The 23,943-nt window shown below is 41.5% G+C and overlaps 1 protein-coding gene across 4 annotated transcripts in view; it reads left to right on the top strand.

Moving 5' to 3' along the window:
- The first annotated feature begins 1,532 nt into the window (after positions 1 to 1,532).
- The window catches only part of UIMC1 (ubiquitin interaction motif containing 1), a 75,618-nt gene continuing 53,207 nt past the window's right edge, over positions 1,533 to 23,943 (top strand). For 2 of the 4 annotated variants that reach the window (XM_044450976.1, XM_044450980.1), the window contains exons 1-2: positions 6,068 to 6,152; positions 8,519 to 8,673. In XM_044450976.1, the coding sequence (XP_044306911.1) occupies positions 6,083 to 6,152; positions 8,519 to 8,673 (225 nt within the window). In that variant the 5' untranslated portion in view covers positions 6,068 to 6,082. Of the gene's footprint in view, positions 1,672 to 6,067; positions 6,153 to 6,372; positions 6,393 to 8,518; positions 8,674 to 23,943 lie in introns of those variants that run through there. The other 2 variants (XM_044450978.1, XM_044450979.1) reach the window with 2 other exon arrangements.

Raw genomic sequence — 23,943 nt, 5'->3', positions numbered from 1 at the left:
TTCTTCCACCTGCTGTTCTCTTCTTGGATTGGCCTGTCTAGTAGAAACTGGCTGGACTGTAGCTCTTCACAGTCAGGCACACTCCAAAAGTGCCAGGTGACAATGGTGGTGCTGTTAGGCAATTTTAGACTCTGGATGTTTGTCCCCAGCCCTTTAGATGATAACTTCATATACTTCAAATTATAGATACTAACCCTGCCTACATTCCCGGTAATTTTTTAGCAAAATAATAGCAGCACCAACCCAATTAAATGAATAAAGACTCCTAGAATTTTAACATTTGAAACTCAATTCATGGTACATCAGCATGGCCACTAAAACAAAACAGAATTTCCTTTTGCTGTCCTGAAGTCAAACATGTTTACTTAGGAGCAGACACCACTGTGTTGTGGAATGGGAGGTTGTATATTTGGTAAGGATATATAGTTAAGTAAAAAATAGAATATAAAACGAGCTTTTCTAATCAGGTACATGCATTTTCCCATGGAAAATTTGGCTAGTTTGGTGTGACGACTGTGGTATTTGGTTATGAAGACTGAATTGAGGTTATCCACCACTGAAGGAAAGACACTCTGCATTTTAAGGGCACAATTCTTAGTACTTCACATATTACAGTCTTTAACCATCCCACAGCATCTTGCCACTCAGCAAGATGCATTTTTGCAATGCCTTCCTCTATCTCTCACTCCCTTTCTATCTTTCCTTCTTTCTCAGGTGCCAGTGCTATGCATATTTACCTTAAAGTCTTATCTGACACAGTAGAACTTATTTCTGAGAAGACATACACAGGATTGCAGTGTAACTTTCTAAAGGTGTGGCACACTAATTCTGCCACTGAAAAACATGCTTGAACAAAAGTTGGAGAAACAACCTAAAATGAGCAGTGCTCAAGAAGACTGATGTCAGTCTTTCGCCACTGCAATGCAACCTGTGATCCTGCAAGCCTGTACCCCACCCCACTTTCCCTGGTTTCTCTTCCTCTGGTGAAGCGCCTCTACCCTGGGGTACCATCGAGCAAACCTGAGAGTTTGCAACAAAGCACTATCCTCCCCTCGGAGGTCTCAGGCTTGGGGCATGCCGGGGCTGTAAGGCTTTTTTTCAGTTTAACCATCCGTAGGATTGCGCTGTTGAGTTCTCTATAAACACACCTTGCCTCTCCAAATTCTTGCACCTGACCAATCCCAGCATTTCTAATCACAAATGTGAATGAATAGACTCATTCATTCATTCATTCATTCTCAACTTGAGGCCACAATTCCAAGAATTTACTAATAAGACACAGTGTTGATTGTTCGCACACATCCAGACGGCGAAAGGCAGAAGAGTCTGGATTTCCTCGATTGTTCCAGTGAGTGGGAGCCCGGGAGCAGGAGAGGAAAACGCCGTTATTTGCCTTCAGCCAAGATGACGCGGAAGGCTTCACCGGGGATCACGCGGGAAGAACAGCTCACATGACCCCCGTCCCGCGTACCCGTTCCATCTTAGCTGCGGGAAGCGAAGCTATTGGCGCCAACTTGGGTGTGGGCAAAAAGACGCGCTCTTTGCCGCTCTCGAATCTGTGCGCGAGTCCCAGCAAGAGGCAGCGGGGACGCCGACTTCTCGTTGCCCGCCTGTTGGGGTCGGCGCGGGAGGGGGCGGGGCACCGGCCCGGTAGGGGAGAGGCTGGGGCCGGTGAGTAGTTGTGTCTATGCCCAGCCCCACCCACGGAGTTGCTTCTTTCTGCGGGGGGCCCGTACAACCTTTCTCCCCTCCAGTGCTTCCACCGCGGGCGGGCGGGCGGGCGGGGGTCTCTACCTAGGACGCTCTCTGTCCGCTCACCTCACGGTCTCCGCCTAGGTCTGGCTGCCCCCACATCGCGAGTCTTATGGACCTAACGCTTGCTGGAGCCCCGTTTCACAGCCCCTCCGCCCCAAGTAGAGACGGGTTGCTGGTGGGCTATGAGGGGAAGCTGGTTGGCCTGCGCTTGTGTTCTTAACAGCTGTTTGATGTGCAAAAAATCAGCCGAGGAAGCTTTCCATTTGGTGAAGATCAGCACTGCTGGCACATCGCGCTGGTGCTGAAGGCCCGTTCCAAAGTTGACAACCTTCAGAGTAGAATTGACGCGCCGGTTCCCTTTCCTTTCGTTAACTTTATATCCTCTTCAGGCTGTATCATCTTTCTAGGTCGGGTACCTCTTAGATGATATAGGTCACTTTACGAGTACTCCTGTCTGCCTGCAGATACAAAAGAGGGTAGGACTCCTTCATTTTTAATAGAGAAAATAATTCTTTTCCACACAACTTTTACATGGGAAGGATCCCTGTCATCTCTTGTGTCTGGCTAGACAAGTACAGCCTGGCAAATTAATTCTGTGTGCAGAGGAGAACTGGGTATTCCATTCAGAACATAGTGTGTAAAAATAGCTTCCCGGAGTGATGCACAGGTGCTTATGCTTAACTTGTTTCTCAGAGAAGATTTTGTCATGTTTTCTAAGTTGTTACCTGGCTGTCACTTTTTGCCTGGGCTACAGATACTTTACTTTGAGGGAGCACATCTGTTGTAGGGAATCTGCATATTAATAACCCTGTCCCCAGTGTGTTCCTGAGTGCTGATTGGATCCACACAGTGACAAACTTCTTCATGCCCTTACACACAGCATTATGTGTACTGTTTGAACAACGAGTCTTTATTTTTGTCAGTTTTCTGAATCTTTAGAGGCTGCATATTCTCCTAACTGCACTAAAGGGCAGAAGCACTCATCTAGTCCTTTAAACAAATAGCTTCCCAGTGACAAATGCCATCAAGGCTATCCTCTTTTCCTGTCTCTCTTTCCTCTGCCCATAATTCTCATTGCATTTTGCAAAGCTTTTCCTTAATTTACATTTTTGTTTTGTTTTGTTTTGTTTTAAGGCTGCATAGTTATCTTCCCTAGGACTGTGGTGGTGCTCTTATCTCTATTCCTTTTTAAAAGTAAGCTTTGTTCAGTGTGCTTACCTACTTGTGACATCACAGGTAAGATTGGAAAAACATCTGCAGTACAGGGAAAGAAGAGTCACAGAGCAGCATGACTATCTTCTCACAAATGGAAGCTGAATTTTATTTAGTAAGGCATCCTTCCATTTTATAACTGTATTGGAATTCCCATTGGAATGGGAATAGTGCTCTATAGGATGATTGCACAATAGAGGGGGAGGGGAAGGAATTGGCATACTCTTAGACTTGGGATGCATTTTGATGGAGAGCTCCTTGCTCTACCAATCCAAAGGGCTTCATGAAGGTATTCTATCTTATCTGAATGGATTTTCCACAGAAAGAAAGAAAATGGGAAGGCTACAAGTGGAAGATGTGTCTGGATACCCCCCTTTGGTGAATGAGGCAGTGCTTATGCCAACAGAAGAATGGTTGGTTTTGCAGGAATTTAAATTGATAAATTTCTCAATCCTATGCTTCAAACATGGGAAAGCCACATTCTGGTCAGGGAGAAAATAAGAGTTTGGATGTTCCTTGCAAAAGAAAAAACATGCAGAGCTTTGTGGAAAGCTTTTAGCAATCCGGAAATTGTATCTGGAAAACTGGAAATAGTTGTATGTCTATTCTGTTGAACTTGTAGAATAGGAATACTCTCAAATAAGGTATATTTCCTAATAATTATGTCCATTTCAAAACAATAGGATTGCTTATAATGTGTTTCTCTGACTGAGGCGCAGACTTGTTGCAAGTAGATTTGAAAGAGCAGGAGGGTATTGTGGAGATCAGGGAACTCTGAGGACAATAAGGAGTTATTTGAAGAATGAGTTTCCAATGAAAGATTTCCTAGCAAACCAGGTCATTGAAGTTTATGGATAAATGCTAGTTTGTTCAACCAGAGAATGTGCACAGGTTAGAGGAGTAAGATCAAGCATGTGCTCTTTAAACTTGTGTCCATCCTGGTTTATGAAAACTACCAAAAGGGGTTAGCTGTTTGGATGGTCAAGATCGTTAGTGGTCATGTTTGATATGGCAGTCCATTACAGATTATTTAACCACTGCTGAGCTATGACATGTACTGGCTGCCATTTTGAATATGCAACACTTGACTGGGCGGGATGGTGGTCGCCATTTTGTCTGAACTTTGCAATCAGGAGTTATACAAGAGCTAAACTGCCCTTGTACGACACTTGCATAACCCCTAATAGCAGGCTAAGATGGCATGACAACCAGTGGGCAGGGCTGCATATTTCTTTTATACCTGATATGTGCTGTGGCTTATCATGTCTTAACCAACCCAGAGTGAGCTCTGGCACATTGTTGAACCAGATTCATACTTCCTTGAAAGATGGTAATCTTCAAACTTTCTCTAAAGGAGGCTGTGGTAAGACCTCAGTTGAAGAAGCTTTTGCTGGCTTTTGTCATCCTTGATAATCATTGACCAGTTTCTCTTCTTTTTAAAAGCAAATCTTGGAGTAAGTGGTAGCCTTGCTACTCTTGGATGAAAATGAATCCTTTTTATTCTGGGTTCAGGTCTGGTTTGGTAATAGGAACAGCATTGGTAGAGCAGAGGATCCACAGGGGATATACATCCTTCTTGGTTCTGCTGGACCTTTTAGCAGTGTTTGATTCTACTGATCGTGGTATCATATTCTGGGTTTTTATGAATGTGCTGTCATGCTTCTGCTTGCCTCCTTGTACCAGTGGGAGCAGGCAAACAATCTAAGGATGTCCAACAATGAAATGGGGATTATATAGCCCCAAACAGCTTGTTCCTATAGTACCTAAAAGACTGCCTCCTCCTTATGAGGTTGCTTTGAATTTGCATTCATCATCTGAGGTCTGGTTATGTGTCTCACCTGGGGTGCTGCTAACAAAGGTATCATTAGAACATCATGCTAGTTCTAGATATTGTGCAAGAAATACAACACTGGTATGGAGACAATACATGGGATTGGGCTAAGGAGTGATTTAACAACTGAATAGCTACAGCCCCAATGACAGGCTTAATAATTGGGGCATGAGTTTTCAAAAGTGGCAGCCTGAAGCCATTTATGTTTTTCTTTGTACAAGCCCCCAAACACATTTTCTTGGAAGCAGGTTTCTTTGATTTCAGTGGAACTCTCAAGATATGCTTAGATTCACAGTCTTTGCAGGAAAAACTTCTGTCTAAAGCATAAGGTATGAACCTACAGTTTTGCACTTCTGAATCCATTGCTATTTGTTCTTTGAACCTCTGCATGTAACTACTATTTTGAGTATCACAAATCTGCTCCACATTTGGGAGACCCTTTGGAATTAATCATGACTTTTCCCTGCCGAGTGCATCTAAACATTGATCCATTGAATTTTACTAGATTTGGGTCATGCTTGTGGTCCACGTATCTTGTTCTTCATCTTGTCTTTGACAGCAGGTAATAGTCATCCAAAAAAGGTTTTGCAGAAGTGTGTCCCTCGCAATAGTCTCTCAAAAGAGTTTCATTAACCTTGAACAATCAGCAGAGATCTAAAGCATAAGAGTCTGTCTATCCATCTTGAAAAATTGGTAGCACAATTACGTATTACTATCCAGATCCTTTATAGAGGTTTCAGAAAAGCAGGTAAAATACTCCAGTCTTGTGGAATTGGTGTGAATGTATTAGTGTTTGCAAAACATGCTAAATATCAGAATGGAAAATGGTTAAGGGGAGTTCTGTGTTATGTTTGACCGCTAATAAATGCAGTAATGAGGATTTCTTACTCTGTGGTGCTGATTATCAGCATCATATTTATCATTCCTGAGGTTGGGGTAGCAGTTTCAGAAATCACCAGCCTGTAGCTTGAACCTCTCAGAAACTCATTTGGAGATGAGAGTCATTCATTTTTGGCTTCGTGTTTGAGCATTCTAAGCTGTCACAGCTTGGCAGGTCTAGTGGCTGCAGTGTCAAGATTGTGAATTATCCCACTGGTAATTGTTTTCTGATTCATCAAAGTGATAGATGATGATGATAGAAAATGGCAAATAATCATAAATGTGGAATTTTCAAGGATACCCCAGAAAAGTGCATGCTCTGAAATGAAGCACATGTGAGTTTGCTTATTAATAGGTCACCTTGACCAACTGAGCTTAGAGAGAGAAATGTTCTTAAGAGTTCTGATGAAAAAAAACAACAACAACAGAAGACTGGAAAAACAGCCTGTGAGCCAACATGCAGAATTAATTGCAAGTAATTAATTCTTTGACCTGTTCCATTTCACTGAAACCAAATACTGCACTTAGTTAACAGCACATTCCCGGAGAGAGTATGCAAGATAAAGAGAAATGAAAGCAAAACAACATATTCAATTTTTCCTGACTTGCCTTGGTCTTTTTAATTTATGTTTTAAGGAGTATCAGCCTCTTTGGTTTCAGAATTGTACAGAGAGTTGTGCGGTTAACTCTCTGTATTGCTTTGAAAACACAGGGGGTAAGTGAGTCATTGTACCCACTAGTTAATGTTTCTTAGCAATCCCTTAGCTAGTGCGACCTTTTAGGCAAAAGATATATTGCACAAACTAAGTAATGTGAGTGCTGATGTGAATGTTGAATTTTTGGCAGGCTTGCAACTAGTGTGCATCTCCAATGTATGTCTAGTATTTTAAAGGCATATTAAGATAGACAATCTAATCTACTGAATATGAAGTAGCAACAGAGATGAATTTTACTGAATTGTCTTCTTCACAGCCTTTGTCTATTGCTTTAAAGGGTGTGACTGGTATAAATTGGAAAGAATTGGAATTGGAAACCCTTATCCTCTTAAATCGATGAACATTTCAGAGTAGCTTTGATTATCTTCCTGTAAAAATGCATGGATGTGCATGGTGGGTTGTCATGTTGTCTGAACCCAGGCAACTTCCCACAGGATAGTTTGTTTAATGGCAACAAGCCACCTGGACAACCCATGGCTTGTTCTAGGGGTTGTTAAGCCCACAATGGGTTATGTTGTCTAAACCTGGCAGACCAAACCCATCGAGGGTTGTGGGAAGTGGTGAGTAAGTCAACTCAATGAGAATTGCAAAAGCCCTTGCTGCTCTTTGTGATCTCACCTTTGCTGCTGCCAGTGACAGCCATTTTACCAGTGCCAAGCAATATATTGGGGTGAAAAGAAAGGGTTTTGTTCTTTAAACCCAGCTAGCAAATAATCTGAGCTTGTTTGTTGGAGGGCTTTTTGGAAGAAGATTTCATGGCTGTTGTTGAGAAAAAGTAATAGGGCTACAACTAGGGAACACTGAGAGAAAACCAAACCTACAGTACTTAGTGGACTATGCATGAGAATGATCAGACAACATTGTCAGGCAACACCAACAGTATTGGGGGTATGGGAAGGTGTACAAGCAACCCTTCTTTGTCAGTGCAGTCTCTTTCCTTTGAGGAATGAGTTTGTGTGAGTCCATATTGGAACCTATCTAGGAGAGTAAACAGAGTGTGACCATCTCAGTGTCCATGATGCAGTTTAATAAATTATCTGTACTAGCAGTCAAAACTAGAGGTGAACTTCTCACCACTGCATCTTTCTGCATTGGGGCGGGGGGGGGGGTTACTATGGCAGTGCCATCTCCACGAAGCAAGAGAAGTGCCATTGGAATACTTGATTGTGTTGTGATTGGTATGTGCTACTGGTCACCAGAAAAGCTTTGGTGGATGGAAGGGAAAAGCATTTGCAGTGCTGCTGCTTCTTTCAGTTGGCCAGGAGCCGTAATCAGCTTTCCTGGCTGTACTTTCACTGATAAAGCCTGTTATGTAGTTCCCTTTCTATGTATAGGTCTGGCCTGGAAAGACCTTGCTGAAAGCAGTACTCTAATTGCACTTGCACTTGCCTTACCCTCCATTTCTCCTAACTCTTAGCATTTGTCAGCAGGTTTTCCCCTTGTCTGCAGTATGTCCTTCCAGGAATGGTCTTGTCCCAGTAGAGGGCACTATGAGTATGCAGTTTGGTGGGCAACTTGGCGCACAGAAGGAAACCCAAGTGTCCTTGACTTTTCTCTCATATTATTTAGTCTTTTTATTATTCTTAGGACCTTTGCCTTATTCCTACAGTTTACCTCCAAGCTGTTGCTCTGAGAGTATATTATTTGAAAAATGCAGCTCCTACCTTATGTCTAATTAAATATGAAACTGACAACTGCTCTTGATGTCTTGGTTTTCTCTTCTGGAGTGCTGAGCCTAGCATGATCTACTATCTCTCTCCCTGTTTGTTCTACATCAGCAGCCGAGCAGGGTTAAGGCTAATAGAGGTTTGGGATGGAAAGCTGATGTTAAATGTATAATTTTAGCTAAGTCTTAAATGAGCTCTCTCCTCCTTTTATACCCATCAGTTTGGAACATGCTGTTAGTCTGTGTTTCCCAACTTTTTCTAAGCTTAATCAGCTATATAACATATTCTAAATTGGATGAGCAGGGATTTATGAATGTGCCTTGTTACTCCCAGGTCCACAAGCCTGTATGATAAGAATGGAATGTCGAGGATAGTTTGACTCAATAAGGCAAGAGAGTCTACTAGTGTGGAAATAAACCAGGATCTACCAAATATCTTTAAATCTTTATTTGTTTTAGTGGAAAGGATGCCAAAGAAGAAGCGGAAAATTGCAGATGGGTCTGATGCCCAACCCCAAGATAAGGAAGGAGAGGAGTCAAAGGTATCATCAAATGCCACACTGAAGCACAGTTTTGTGGACGCATGTATTGTCATATCTGACAGTGATGGAGAGGTGAGTGGTCAGGAATATAAACAGTATAAATTCTGACAGACTGTCTTTTTACATACATATTTATATTTATATGAAATTTTATTTTGAAATGAAGTTGAAAATATAAACGAAAAATGGAAAAGGATCATACAACCATACAAGATCACTAATTAAGAGAAAAGAAGAAAATGAAATTCGCTTATTACTTCCTTGGTGTAACTGTTGGAAGAGTTTGGATATCTGAATCATAATCAGAAAAAAAAGTGTTTGGAAAACAGCCATAGTTTAAAGAGGTTCCACACAGGAGATAAGATAAATAAAAATGATGGTGCTGAAACATCTTTTTAAAAATTGAAATTCCTTGCTTCTTGAGTGACCGTGTAATCTTATGTATCTCTATTCAGAAGTGAGCTCCATTGGATTCAGTGAGATTTACTTACAGGTAATTGGAAAGTCTGTTTAAGATTATGGTCTAACTTTGTACATAACATAGCATCCCAGATTTTGTTAGCTTACTTATTTTTATAGAATAGTCAGTTCTGTCTTTCTGTCTGAAGTTATGTAGCTGAAGTTTTGGCACAGTAGTCCATTACTTATTCATAAACTTGTTTTAGGATGCTTGATCTCTGTCCAAATGATCACCTGTGGCATCATAGGCATATCAATAGGATTTTGACATTGGAAATAAACTGTCCCCCTTTCCAATTTTTCTCTCTTCATTCCTGTAGTTTTGTAAATATCATTTATCTATCTATTTATTTATTTAATATCACACAAAATGCACCCAAAGCATCCCAGGACACTGTGTCTAAGAAGGAAGATGGAGTTTATAAAACAATGTACTAGAGGGGTTAGGAATCATAGTCCTATGTAATTTAATACAACCAATCCTAATATCACAAGTAAGTGATCTTGACCTTGTCTTGGATAGGGTAGCACTCCCTCTAAAGGACAGGGTCTGCAGCTTGGGAGTATTCCTTGACCTAGAGCTGTCCCTGGAAATCCAGGTGGCAGCGGTGGCGAGGAGTGCTTTCCTACAGCTTCAGCTGGTCCATCAGCTGCATCCTTACCTGGACAAACACTGCCTAGCAACAGTGATTCATGCTCTGGTAACCTCCCAGTTGGATTACTGTAATGCGCTCTACGTGGGGCTGCTCTTGAAAATGGTCCAGATACTTCAGCTGGTACAGAATAGAGCAGCCAGGATGCTAATGGGGACTGGTCTTTATTCTCATATAACGCCGGTCCTCTATTAGCTCTACTGGCTTCCACTTGAAGACCAGGCCCAATTCAAGGTGCTGGTTTTGACCTATAAAGACCTGAATGGCTTGGGGCTGAGATACCTGAAGGAATGTCTCCTTCCTTATATGCCCTCACGCCCCTTAAGATCTGAGTGGCCCTGCTCTGAGAACCCTCCCTGAAGGAGGTAAAAATGATATCTACTCGGAGGAGGGCCTTCTCTGTGGTGGCGCCCAGATTATGGAATGTGCTCCCCAGAGAGCTGTGCCTGGTACCGAGTTTATATTCTTTTTGGTGCCAGGTTCAAACCTTTCTATTTAACTGTTATTTAAAAATAATTTAAAATTCTAATGTTTAACAGTTGTTTTTATTTAACTTATTTAATTGTATTTTTGGTTAATTGTTACATATTTTGTTGTTGTTGTTGTTGTTTTAGTGATTGTAAGTCATCCCGAGATGCCAAGCATAAGGGACAGCATTCAAAAATTTAAAATAATATATTTAAATAATATAATATAATATACCAAAATAAGCACCATGAATTTTGCCCAGAAAGCAGTTGATATCCGCATCTACAATGCTCGCACAAAATATCTCTGGAAGGAGGTGAATGGCTTCCATAGCACTGTAGTCTCAGAGCAGTCATCAGGGCTTGTTTCTGTTGTTCTGCTTTGAGCTAAGGAAGGGATGAATAGAAGCAAACAGATACAAATCTACCAAAAAGGCTTGTGGTGAGGGATGAACTTTTAATTTTATATATTGGTTTTAAAATACTTTTATACCCTTGAGCAAAGCTTCTGAGTTGGCTTTTAAAAGACCAATACACATGTGACTCCTGAAAATGCTCCCATGTTGTGAGAATTTGCCCTAAAAGCTGCTAAAAAACCATGGGTGTGTAAAGTGTTCTCAGGACAATCAATGCATTCCAAAGGTATGTTTAAAATATTATGCTCTGGAGATGGCAGCAGTCACAGAAATCTCTACAGCCATAGCTTCTTTAAAGTAATGTTTATTTCAGCTGCTGAAGAGAAAAGCAAATTGACCTGTCTAGCGAGAGGAGTCACGTTCTATCTAGCATGACAAATTTATATGTAACTGTTGGGACGCAAACATCAGGCTGTGGGGTATTCCATAGAAGACATAGACCCTTAACCATTAAATCAATGGTGATAGCAGCAGTATTTATACAAGTTCAGGAGATAGCAATTGCATTACTGATTCTGAGGAATGCCTGAATCCTCATGACATGGACCTAAGTCATTCCAAAATGACTCACAGAGGAACTAATTTGCCATTAGATGCTTGCACTTCTTAACATTTCTGCCCTGGGCTTTAAAAAAATTGATGGAAGGATTTTTGCTTCCCTACTGACTATAGATTTTGCATCTAGTTTCTTTAGTGGCCAGTTTTGATGAAGAGATAGCTATTATGTGGAAAAACTAAAAAGAAACCCACACAAATGTTAAACAGAAGGGGGGAAAACCTTTATAGTAGATGATATTTGAAGTCCAGTCTGCCCACTTTATTTAGGACCTTCCATTGCTGCAAAACACCTTTAAAGAATCAGATCATATAGCAGTGATTATTCCTTTGTACTAAAACCTCAGCTGGCAAATATGTTAAGTGAACTTTTGATTTGTGCTTACCAGTCTTTATGCTGAAATCTGCGAGGAAAAAAGAAACCAATAGCTTCAACAGAATCTATTGTACATGGGAGATCAGGACCTATTGTTGGCAACAATTATTTATCCCATCATGTATGCATTTGAAAGTGGAGAAACTAACTCTTAAACTACTTCTATAAAAATGTAGGTACTTTGGCTAGACTTTGGTTCAGGCCTATAAACAATAAATTCTGGTGGCATAATCGCTCATATTACAGAACAGGATATGCACAGGGAGGCCATTAAAGAGCCAATTAGGTTCTGTTCTGTGAAGTGAAAACAGTTCACAGCCAGTTGAGTAAGTGGATTTATTCTGTTTGCTCTGTTTTGAGATCTGGGGCTATAACCTTACCTTCTCATTTTCTCTCCTGCAAAAAATCTGTTTCTAGGGAATTGCGAAAAATGTGTCTGACTCTTGAAACGTTTCCTCAGACTTGCAAGGTGTGCAATGCAATGTTCAGGCCCTGAATTCCCTTCTTGTTGCCTTACCATAAAAGGCATGCAATAGTCTAGATTGACAGCAGTTTTAGAAAGACTAGTTTCTCAGTTCATCTGTTAGGAATGAGCAGATTCCTTTTCATTGGATGTGGATCCAAGATACCTTGGATGTTGTTCTTTCTAATTCACAATTGTTAAAGGGATGCTCAGAAAGCAGAGTCTTTCTTTGGAAACCTCCTGACAGATTGCTTTAGAACAAGCCTCCAATGCTTCTCTTGGGCCAGAATGTTTTGTCGCAGTTGCAACTGGAAAGTCTCCAACATCTCACTTTTGATGATCTCTGGCAGACTGAATCTCCCTGGTATTTCTCAGTCACGCTTTATTGTCAAACTCCCTTGTGCTATTTTTTTTTTTTTTTTTTGGTTGTTGCACAGAGCTGTGTTATCTGCTAAGGCTAATGTAGAGAAATGTTTCTGTTCAGTGGCCTGTCTGATCAGTCCTGATTACCTCTGCATAGCATAAGTTGAAGCTGAAAGTGGCCTGATCATGTCTCTGCTTATCTGATTGGCCCTTCTGTCAGCTTTTTGTGGTCATTGACCAAAAAGTATTGTTTCATTTTTCATTCTTCTCTCTCTAATAGAGCTGTGTGACGTTTGTATCCAACCTTCCTTCAGTATGTTATATTTGTATCTAGCCATCCTCCATACTTCCTCTGAGTGTGCACAGAATACATCTTGTGAAAGAGCTGAAGCAGCTCACCCAAGGCCATCTGGACCAAGGAAGGATTTGAGCTGAAATATTCCACACTGAAGCCCAGCCTTGGCCTGTTTGCACATTACAGTGACCCATGGTTAACAAACCAAGGGTTGTTGAAAATGCAGTGGGAGTGAGTGTGCCAGTTCTCAACTGCTTCTGCTTCTGGCAGGCAGAGCAAAACACCTGGAACTCTGGGTTGCTGGATGACAACCCAAACTGGCTTTGGATATCACAGTAAACAACTCAAGCATTTCTGGGCTATTTAATAGAAATAGCTGGCTGGGAATTACCACAGCCACTTGCTCCTGCATTTTCAATAACTCATGGTTAACAAACCATGGGTTGTTGACAATGTACAGATTGGGTGGTTCTGACCAGTGCACCACACTGGCTGTAACCATAAGTGTTGCAGTGGAATAATCTTCTGTAAAACTAGTTTGTATTCAGCCTTGCAGTAGAAACAGAAATAGTGAGAACACCAGCAGAAGGTCAGGAAACAGTGAGACTCCCCGCAGAAAACTGTTGAAGGGAGGTAGGGGAAGAGAAAGAAGAACTGCAGGACACCATCAAGTGAACATGATTCAAGCAGTGCTGGGCAAGCAGTTTCTTTTGTGGTGTGGTATTGGGTTGCATTTAGTCATTTGCTTTGTCAGCATTGCATTCAGTGTCCCCACGTAGTTCAGCAGTTTTGGCCATTGGAGTGTCCTGAGGTCCAGCTTTCTTTCCTTAGCAGCAGCAGCAGCAGCAGCAGCAAAGCACCAGCAGTCTGCAGCTAGAATGACCAGTGTATGTATTACTCTACAGTTGTTACTGAATTTGCAGTTGGGTCGGGTATAATTGAAAAAAGGAGAAAAGGGCAACCATATACTAAAAAACACAGTTGTATCTGCTTCCTTCTGTAGTTGTATGGTTTAGATTAGGGTGGCAAGGTGAGCTGAGTCTGTACATTTTTGCAAGTATAACAAATACCTTATGAAATGTGCCTTTCATTGGGTCAAACTGGGAACCATTTAGTTTAGTACAGTCTTACAGTGGTTCTCCAAAGTATCAAGCGTAAGTATTTTCTTACTGTGCTGAGAACTTTTTCAGTGGGATGCCAGGGATCAAAGCTTGACTGTTCTGTGTGCCCATCTTTCTTTTTTAACAAAACCAGAAGACAAAATGATAGTTCCAGTGCTAGAGTTCAGTCTACAGCACACAAAAATGGAAGAGGGAGAAATAATCCCCTCTACAAGGCTCTATAATTTTTATTCCAGTACCAACACACTACTCTGTTCATGCTAGTTTGCCGTTTTTATTTACTTAATTTCTGTACCATCCTCCAACAGTGTTCGCAGGTGGTTTATAATTTGCTATGTTCCAAAGAGGTGTGCAGAACAGAAATCCCTTATCTGGCATTAGGAAGATTGTCCAACAATAAAACTGTAACATCATAAAAATACATCACAATCATCAGTAAGTGGTTTAAACAGTTTAAAAGCCCTGGGAGAAAAAAAATGTTTACACTTAGCATCTAAAGGGTTGGAAACAGCTGAGCCTCTGTGGCAAGAGAATTCCCCTCTGGCAGGGGCTCAAGTTAATATGGGACCCACATTCCAGACTTTGACTGGCTTTAATTGCCAACATCGTTAATAGAACTTCTGTACTCAGAAATACCATGAGCCTGTGGAACTTTTTAAGTCTTGGCAAGCCATGTTCTTAGTATTCTCTGATAATAACCTAGCAGTTGTATTCTGGACTAACTGCAGTTTCTGGGTAGTCTTCAAAGGCAGCCACATTTAAAACTCATTGCAGTAGTCTAATCTGGAAGCTTCCAGAGCATGGTTAGACTATTTCTCTCCTTGTGAAAATTATGAGTAGCCTGTCTCCAGCTGGGAGAGACTGCAGCTCTGCTGGTGGGTGGTATTCTAGACCATTAAGTACATAGGCCCTGAAGAACAAAGCTGGATCTTAGAGCACCCTGGGGTTGCCAACCTGTTTATCATTGGAACATGATGAATGCCCTCCCTGAATAGACGAGCCACCTACCTACTGAATTTCTGGCTTCTCAGGCTTGATCTTCACCAGCCTATTACAGATTCTGGGCACAGATCTTGTATTTTACTAACAGACATAAAGGAAAAGTAGAGTTGACTATCATTGGTGTGTCGATGATACTTCCCTCTAGATCCTAGGATGACCTCCCCATTGGCTTCATGTAGGAGTCCCCATAACCCCAACTACATGGAGATGAGTACTGATCTCTTAATACTAGTTTCTGGAAATGGCCTTCCATGTGCTGTTAATGAATACGCAAGCAGTCCCTCAGTTATGAACATTCGAGTTAAGAAAAATACGTACTTCTGAATAAGTTACCATAAAGCCTATTAATTTTAAAAAATTACTGCTGAAAATCATCATCACCATAAAGGGAAGGGAGGTGAGAGGCGAAGGGAGGGCCTCTAAAGCGTGCTTTCTGCCCCACGCATTCTTAGAGGGAAATCACTCTGGCATTTTTTTGTTACAAAGAGGGGGCACTGGTGAGTTGTGAGGAGGGACTAGACATATTTGTGATTTCTCTACCTTTGTGGGAGTTCAGTGCCCCTAACCCCTGCAAATGTGGAGGGCTGTCGGTACATGATCCCACTTACATACAAATTCGACTTAAAGATGAATTTCTGTTTTTCTGAGGAACAAAACTCATTTGTAACCCAGGGATTGCCTGTATTGCACAAAAGCTGTATGTTGGATCTACTTTCAGCACTGCTGTACTAAGCTCCTAGAGTAGCTGTGGCTAGAAAGACGTACCTTGTCTTGCGGGAAGGAGGGTATCCTTGCAGTGCCAGGGCTGATCGAAATGTGCAAGTGGTAGAGTCCTAGCTGGATTGCATCACCTCTCCCAACACATATGAACCTCATGTTTGTATGTTCCATTCTGCTGAAAAGCAACTCCCTAGATGTAGAAAGTTAGCATTCAGGTTTTCACCTAGGCCTCATTTAATTTTGTTTTTATGTTTATGCTCTGCTTTTCCCTGCAAAAGAGAGTGCAAACAACAAACAATAAGATATCAAAATGAATAAAGCCATAGCAAAAAGTACAGACCACACAATATTACAAAGTTACCTTTCAAAAAAATTTCGACTTAACATTAAAGAGAAAATGGTAGATCAAATAATAATCATAATGTGCACAAAGATTAAGGCATTACATTCTTACATTCCATACATTTAAATAAGCAATCCAGCTCACTGACGGACTCTGTAAGCAGGTGCATGTCCATATGGTAGCAGCACAGGATACAGAGAGCCACCATTTCCTTGAAGCTCCTTATATTAAACTTGCTTTCATTATAGGTTAATATGGAGACAAAAGCAGGCAGGGGTTGCCCTTTCTGTTATCTTCCCAAGGGACAACCCATGTTAGCCTTCCACATGCAGGTAATTATTCAGTGCAGCCTTGACGCATGATTGTTCACCTCCAACCTAAAGTGCTATAGTCAAAGAAGGATTCTACTATTTTCACATATTTGTTGCATTTATTAATTCACAAGCTAAAGCTATTTGACTTGGTCCTCCGTTTGGGAGTAGGTGAAGCATTCACTGAAAAATCTGGGAAGAGATTCCTTAATTCACATCTCAGGTTATGCAGTTTTCATAGCTGGTGCTGATCCTGCAACCTGGACTTCAGCAAGTATGTAATGGTGTGATTGGGTATTCACCCAGTGCACATTCAATTCCTTTAAAATCTCCTTGCAGACACACTCAGACTCTACCTACTGAAGGGATTAAGCAAGTGCCTGGAGGTATATTTGCTTACCATGTTTGGCTTAATGCATTCTGTTAAGGAGGACAGGCAGCCTGAGGGCCTTGGCTCTATCCAAGGGAAAACATATTTTCCTGGCATGAAGAAAAATAAAAGAGACTTTCCTTGAATCTGATAATTTTGGAGTGAAATCTGATTTGGGGATTGGATGGGTAAATTTAATCTGTAGGCTGCTTAGTTCTTCCTTGTGACCACAGTACCTGAGCTGCAATGTGTGCTTGTGTGAGGGCATGTATAAAGCTGGGATATAATCAAGGAAGTATTCTGTCACTGCATTTTGATGGATTATTGACTCTGTGGTGGACCAGTTAATGGTCTACCATTCCTCAGATGACAGGCATGCAGGTGGTTTTAATTGCCTATTCCAGACCTAGGCCATGCCTGCCGTTAAGAAGGATCATTGCTCCATTAACTGCACCTACTTGAAATATATTCAGTGGTTGAGGTACTCCAAAAACTTTCTGATTTTCTGCCTGCAACAGTTTCTCCCTTCAGCATGGTTTTTCTTTCACCAAAGTCCATTATGTCCTGTCAGTTTCTTTTCTGCCTGAGCAGCCTTAGAAAAAATGTAAATGGTTGTCATCTCCCAACTCCACTATCAGCCTTTTTTTTTAATAAGACTTACTTTTCTAGCCTCTTTTCTTCTCTTGATTTTTACCCAAGTGTATTCCTCACTACGATCTGACTAGTATGGAATAGAGTGCGGCAATGACTTCCTGTCTCAGGGAAGCAGTTTTAAAATTAAGTTAATATAACTTGCCTTTTGGGTGTATCAGCATCACACTGTGCTTATTTAGGCTATAGTTCCCTAGAACAGCACAGATTTTTCTAACTAGAGCAATTATCTAACCAATTACTTCCCCTTTTATTAATAGGATATTGATTTTTCTCTTGTACATATAATTACATTTGTCCAGGGTGAATTTTGACTTCTGTACTTCAATTTCCCAGCTGCTTAGAACAGTTTGTCAGGAACAAATATATAAATATATTTTGTAGTTGTGGAACACCTTCTTACTGCAGGTTGGATGAGTTGGTGTGGGTACAAGTCTTGTTCAGGGAAGTGAATCGTATGTAGTCCATATTCTGTGAGGGAGAGGAAAGCTGTTGGTCTGACTGGGGTGAAAAACCTCACATTGACAGACTGAAGACCCACCTGGTTCTAGGAATTGGGGGGTTAGAGTCAAGGGAGGTGCAGGAAGGATGCGGAGAACAGAATGAATTGACAAGGGGAAAAAAAACCTGATGGAAGGGTGCTCAGTTGGGAAAAAGGAACAGAGGAGACAGTTGCAGGAGAGGATGAATCAGAGAGAACCCTGCAGAAAGTCTGTATGCTATGCAGGATGAGGAAAGGGGGCAGGAATGCCAGCGAGAATGGACAGCAGACCTGGCACCCAAAAGTAATGTTTTCTAGTACAAGTTATATTTTGAGCGAGATGTAATTTTGCCAGTTGTGGTTTCTGCCACCGCAGCATTGTGACCTGGCAAAATTGGCCAAAAAATGGCGTAGGAGGAGGTGTGGTGGGACTGAATTTCCTACAACCGTACAAAGTCTCTGTTGGCTTTGTATTATTTGAAATTAGATTTTATTCATTTATTTAAAGCTTTTATATACCGTCCACTACAAGCATCTTGGGACGGTTTTACAGTAAAAGTGACACAAAATAAAATGAGCCTAGCATCCAACTTCCAGTAAATAAAACCCTCCTTAAAACCAGTTAAACATTAAAATAATGGGAAAATAAAAAGAGCTCTATATAGTGCTCTATGTCATCTTAGAGCTTTATTTAGATTGTGTAGTTTTGTATTTCTTCTTGCTACACTAATAACAAGGCATTATTGGGGTTACAGCAAGGTTCTATGTGAGCCCAGTAACCAGAAACAGTGTGAGGGACAGCCCACTAGGGCTGGAGCCTTAGAACATTCACTTGGAGCCCCAAATATCTGGGAAGCTGCGTGTCCCACTGGCACTGTGGATCTCTGTTGCATCTGATCCCTGTGGTTTGCTGCCTTTTTACCCACATGTTTCATCTTCTGCTGCCCACCCTTGAGTCTTTCTGCCTGAGATCTATTGTCTTGTTTTCTGAAATCAAATGCCATCTTCTCTCTTCTCCATACATCCCTATTTACAAATAAGGGTGTCCTCTAAAGACATATAAACATGTGCATGTACACACGCATGCACACAGGGACTTTAGAGCATATGCAATTTAGCATTGGCAAGTTTCTGCATTTTTTAAATCATGTAGGCCTGAGGCCCAGATCTTTTCCATACCTAGCACTGGCCTTGAATATAACAGTGGTATGCTGCCTGTATTTTCCTAATTTGCTTATGAGAAAGTAAGGTGGAAAATACACTGAATTGCTCAATATCATCAAGGCAGGTTATATGAACTTCATGAGCAGCCTAGTAAATAAGAACGTTATTAAAAACAAGTAGTGTTAGATTATTGTTGTTGTTGTGTGTGTGCATTTGCACATGCATGCACAGGCTGGCATGTTTTTTCAGGCAAATCATTTTAGCCTTCTTTTCAACACTACACTTTTATCAAGAAGCCCACAAATGGACTGTTTTATTATTGGCTGTAGTACCTTGACAGGTGTTAACCATTCCAGAGACTCCCAGATGGTTCTTTATGACATGTCTGTAGCAAAGGAAAGCTACTGCTGTTTGATTGCATGTGGGTGGGAAATTCTGGATTGCAACACAGTCTTTCTGTTTTATCTTCCCTCTTTGTTATGTGTACTCTCTCCCTTCCCATTTTCCCTGTTTACATTTTAACATTCCTTTTGCCTACTTAGTCGTTCTGCTGTCGCACAAAAAGCAACAGCTACAAATCTCTGTCAGCATCCTGTGTATTTCATAGGATAGCTGCCTCTCTCTAATTGACTGCAATTGTGTATGCAGTTGAGCAGGGTTATACCTATTCTTCCTAAGGCAAAATTCAGGGAAAGCCATTGTCAGTTTTAAGCCTGGCAGCCAGATATCTGGCTTTGCCTTCATTCTTTAGCCAAATTCACTGACAAGGTAACACTAACTGCAAGCTTTTCCAGAGTGGTCTTAAGACTAGTCAGGTTTCAGCTGGCTGACAAGTCCTTCCTTTAAAGCAGGGGTCTCAAACTCAACTTACCTGGGGGCCGCTGGAAGTAGAGTCTGGGTGAGGCTGGGCTGCATCAAGTATTCCACCACTGCGGTGCTGGTGAGCTTCTCATCCCGCGGCCGGCCTGGGCGCCACCGGCGCTTTGAAGGCCGCAGGGCCTTTAAAGCATGGGTCCTCAAACTACGGCCCGGGGGCTGGCTCTGACCCGCCATGCCCATTTATCCGGCCCGCCATGCCCATTTGGACCCACCGCACCCATGCCCATGTGTGTGCCCACTGCCGCCCATCTCGCCCTGTGGTTTGCTCGCTCTGAGAAAACGATCTCCAAGCAAGCAAGCTGTTGCCTCGTGCACCCGTCTTACAGCACATGACCGTCCCTGCCTCTCCTCCCCTTGCCACGTCCCCTGCCCCTGCCTCTGTGTGTGCACACGCACACCACCAGAACCACCTGTCTGGCCCAGGCCCAATACCAGCACCTTTCAACTGGCCCCCTGGTGAAAAAGTTTGAGGACCCCTGCTTTAAAGGCTGATGGTTTATTTTCTGGTGAAATGGAGTCAAACGACTTTTCTTTTAAAGAAAACATAGATGGTTAAGGCACAGCAGCTGACTTCCTACCTTGCAGCAACTTTATTCCTAGCCTTTATTTCACACTATTTCCTACAAATCTGAATTTGCAATATACCTGTGCAAAAACTAAAGTGAAACAAAGACACAGCTTAAACTGTTAGTTTAATTAAATAAAGCATTAATACATGGTTTTCCTTCAAAAGTTGTTTTTTGCTGCTCTCCACTTATCTTATGTGGAATGAGTTTGAGCTACTGCAATAAATTTACCTTAGTGCTTGGCTAGTAATAGAGACTAGTTATTTCTTCTTAAATGCTTTGTCTCCAGTTTTCATTTTCCGTGATATGACCAAAGATTTCCCTGATAATGTTTTGAGATACCTTCTGGGTGTGCTCCTCATTTTTGCATTGCTGCTCCAGATTCTTTTCTCTATATCAGGACTGGCTGTATAAATATTGCACCTAGCCAGATTTTAGATAATTTAGTTATGAGCATGGATATGAAAACCTGATTTAAAGTGAGTTCAGTGGGATTTATTTTTCAGTTGTATGTATAAGGTTGGCTTATAAGAATTCAGTGTGGTTTTTTACTTTTGTTTTTCAAAGAACCAAGCTTAAACAGTAGGGAAAGGATCTGTTTTTGTTGCATTAAAATGTGTATAGATTTTAGAATGAATCTGTTGTTTTTAGACAAAGGTTACACTGGAATTTATTGTAAGCCTAAATTAAATGGGAGATTCCTATGCGGAAAAAGTAACATAGATTAAATCTGACTGATATTTTAAAAGGTTTAACTTAAAGAAAGAAAGACTATATCTAGAATTCTCACTGTGAGCAGAGATGTACAGCACACAGATCAAATCGAGCATAACTATTAGTTTTCCTTGTAAGTTTTGCATTAGGAATGACCTTGTAGCAGCGTTGGCGATATTTAATTGATTAAGATTATTTTTGGACTAGCAGTCTTATTAAAAAGGCAGTTGGTTGAATGGTCCCTTGAGTAGTTGATATTCTCGTTGGCGGATGAGCATTATTAAAAGGCTGGGTCAGATTAGCTCAGCCCCACTGCCTTTGTTGATTTCTTTCCCTCTCCACATTCAGGAAAGGTATCTCAAGGCCATCCTTGCCAGCACAGATGTAGAGTACTTCTGGATTAAGGGGGCTTGCTCCCACTAGAAACAAAGCTTCCCATGAGCATATCTAAAACCTAATTAAACAGTGTTTTTCATTTTCTGGTTTTATTAAATAAGTATGGTTTTAAAAACCTCAGTCACTGAAAATGCTATGTGTGTGTTTAGGCCACAAGGATTAATTGGATACTGTATAGAAGCTCCCTTGACTGTAGCTATCCAATAGAGCAAATCATACACAGGGACTACTGAGACATACAGCCTTTTTTGCAATAAATGCTCACTTGTTACTCGTATGGAAAGGATTTACATATCTTTCCAGCAACTGCATTTTACTATTCTGAAACAACAGTGTGTTGTCATTGCAAAACTGTGACTTTCAGTTCTGCGAGTGAAACTAAGGAAGTTGTGACAACAGCCTGCTATATCACTGCATGATTGTTAGAGGTGCCCACTGGATCGTGCCTGTGCTATCCCTATGAAAAATAATACTTGTCATGGATAGTCACATTTTTTGGTGATTCTTTAAAAATGTTGCTAATGTTTGAACGCTCCTCTACAGTGCCTCAGGTAGGTCTTTATTAAAATGTGGCAAATTCCGGTAAAATGAAGTTCTCTTCCTACTGCTATGAACTGTGCACATTCCTCCAACATGGAAGTGCCCACCTTTCCTAATAACAGAATTTCAGTAAGCAGTATGGCAGCCTTTAATGTGGTAAGCTAACCCCTTTTTATTGAAGAGGGCACGGGTATCAAAGAACTGATGCTGGATCTACACCTATGGAAGGACAGCACTAGGAGAAATGTGTTGTGCTAATTTTCCAGAATGGCCCATCATCTTGAAATGTTCAGGAAGATGGTACGAACCAGTGCCCTAAGACACATGTATCCACAGCCCTCCTCAGTCCCTTCAAAGTGTTGCAAAGAGCCTTGGCCTCTTTAACTTACATATGGCTTCGAATTTGTCTCCTGCATCTCTCTGCCTCTGCCACTGAAGCTGAGGAGGAGGGAGGAGAGTGCAACCAGGATGTTACTGGCCACTTAAAAGATTTGCACTGAATCCACATTGGTCATCAATTTGCATAATATTGTATATGTTGATTTATATTGATATAAGCACATGTAGAAATACTTATTAGGATTATATTAACTTTTACACAGAGGCAAAGCCTGCCGATTATCTTCTCACCCAAGTAATCTCGATTAAATTTACTTATTAGACTGAGGATGATAGGAACTGTAGTCTACCTCTGCAGGGAACCCAGTTGGGGAAGGCTCAGTACAGATTTAGGATTCCTTGGCACAGAACATGGCTGATTTAAAATTTACTTTTTGGTACAGCATGTGTGCTGTCCAGTTTTTGAACAGAATTTCTCTTTTGAATATGCTAGATCTGACAAAGCAAGGTAAATTATTCTCTTTGCTGAAATGACTGCATCTCTAACCTGTAGCTTTCTATAAGTGTTTGAAAACTCTGCCCTTTTGTTTCATGTGCTACAGCCATAGTCACACAATGGATTTTCTGTATAGTCTGGGAGTGCATCTCTAAGTCACAGTAAATACAAGACAGTTTTGAGTTAAGAACAGTTTTTCTATTTTCATAAATGAAGACTGAATTGCTCTTTGTTTCTTTTTCATAGCAACCCTGGGGAGAGTCCCAGAAACATCCTGAAAGCATCTAAGTACAGTGTTACCTCGGCTCATGAACGCCTCAGTTCATGACCAAATCGGGTTGCGAACAAAAATTTCATAAAAATTTTTACTCAGGTCGTGAACTCTGCATTGGGTGGCGACTGCGATCGCAGCCATCTCCCCACCCCCCGGAATGGGGAGATGGCTGCAATTATGCTGGGGGCGAGGGGAAGATGGCTGAGATTGCACCCGTCTTTCCTGCAGGAGCGAATCCGCGATCTGGGGCATCTCCCCCACACCCAGTACAATCTCACCTGTCTCTCCCCCTCAGCACGATCTCGCCTGTCTCCCCCCACAGTGCACCCGTGATCGCACCCATCTCTCCCCCTGCCCCAGCATGCCAGGATGATGGGCGTGTGCAGGGATGCAATTGCATCGTGGGGAGGGCGGGGAGATGGCCGCATTCATGCTCGGGGGGGGGGGGAGATGGCTGTGATCTTTGTTGTTCTTTGTCACTTTGCTTTACATGTTTCTGATAAAAAAATAGTTACTGAATGGATTAACCTTATTTACATTGAACCTTATGGGGAAATTTAACTTGGCTCATGACCAATTTGGGTCACAACCAGAGTTCTGGAACGGATTAAGTTCTTGAGCCAAGGTACCACTGTACAAGGTAGAGTGTGTTGTGGCTGCAGCCCCCCACCCCCATGTCTTAAGATTGTAACCAAATGCGGACTTCATGGCTTAAACATCTTCACTCTTCTCACCCACTCCACCCATGTATTTGCTTCATTTTCCTCCTCACTTGAGAAAAAGATCTGGAGAGTTCAAAACTTGCTTAGTATTTTTATGACCTTTGATTTGGCCCCATAACGGGATTATGCTACTATGGATTTAGACATCTTTCTTTAGGAAATATAATACGTATCATGAGAATATTGGCAAGCCATAGGAAGCCATA

Source organism: Varanus komodoensis, unplaced genomic scaffold (genome assembly GCF_004798865.1).
Source record: "Varanus komodoensis strain SLA01 unplaced genomic scaffold, ASM479886v1 scaffold6_1, whole genome shotgun sequence".
NCBI lineage: Eukaryota > Metazoa > Chordata > Lepidosauria > Squamata > Varanidae > Varanus > Varanus komodoensis.
This window is presented reverse-complemented; position numbering and strand designations above follow the sequence as displayed.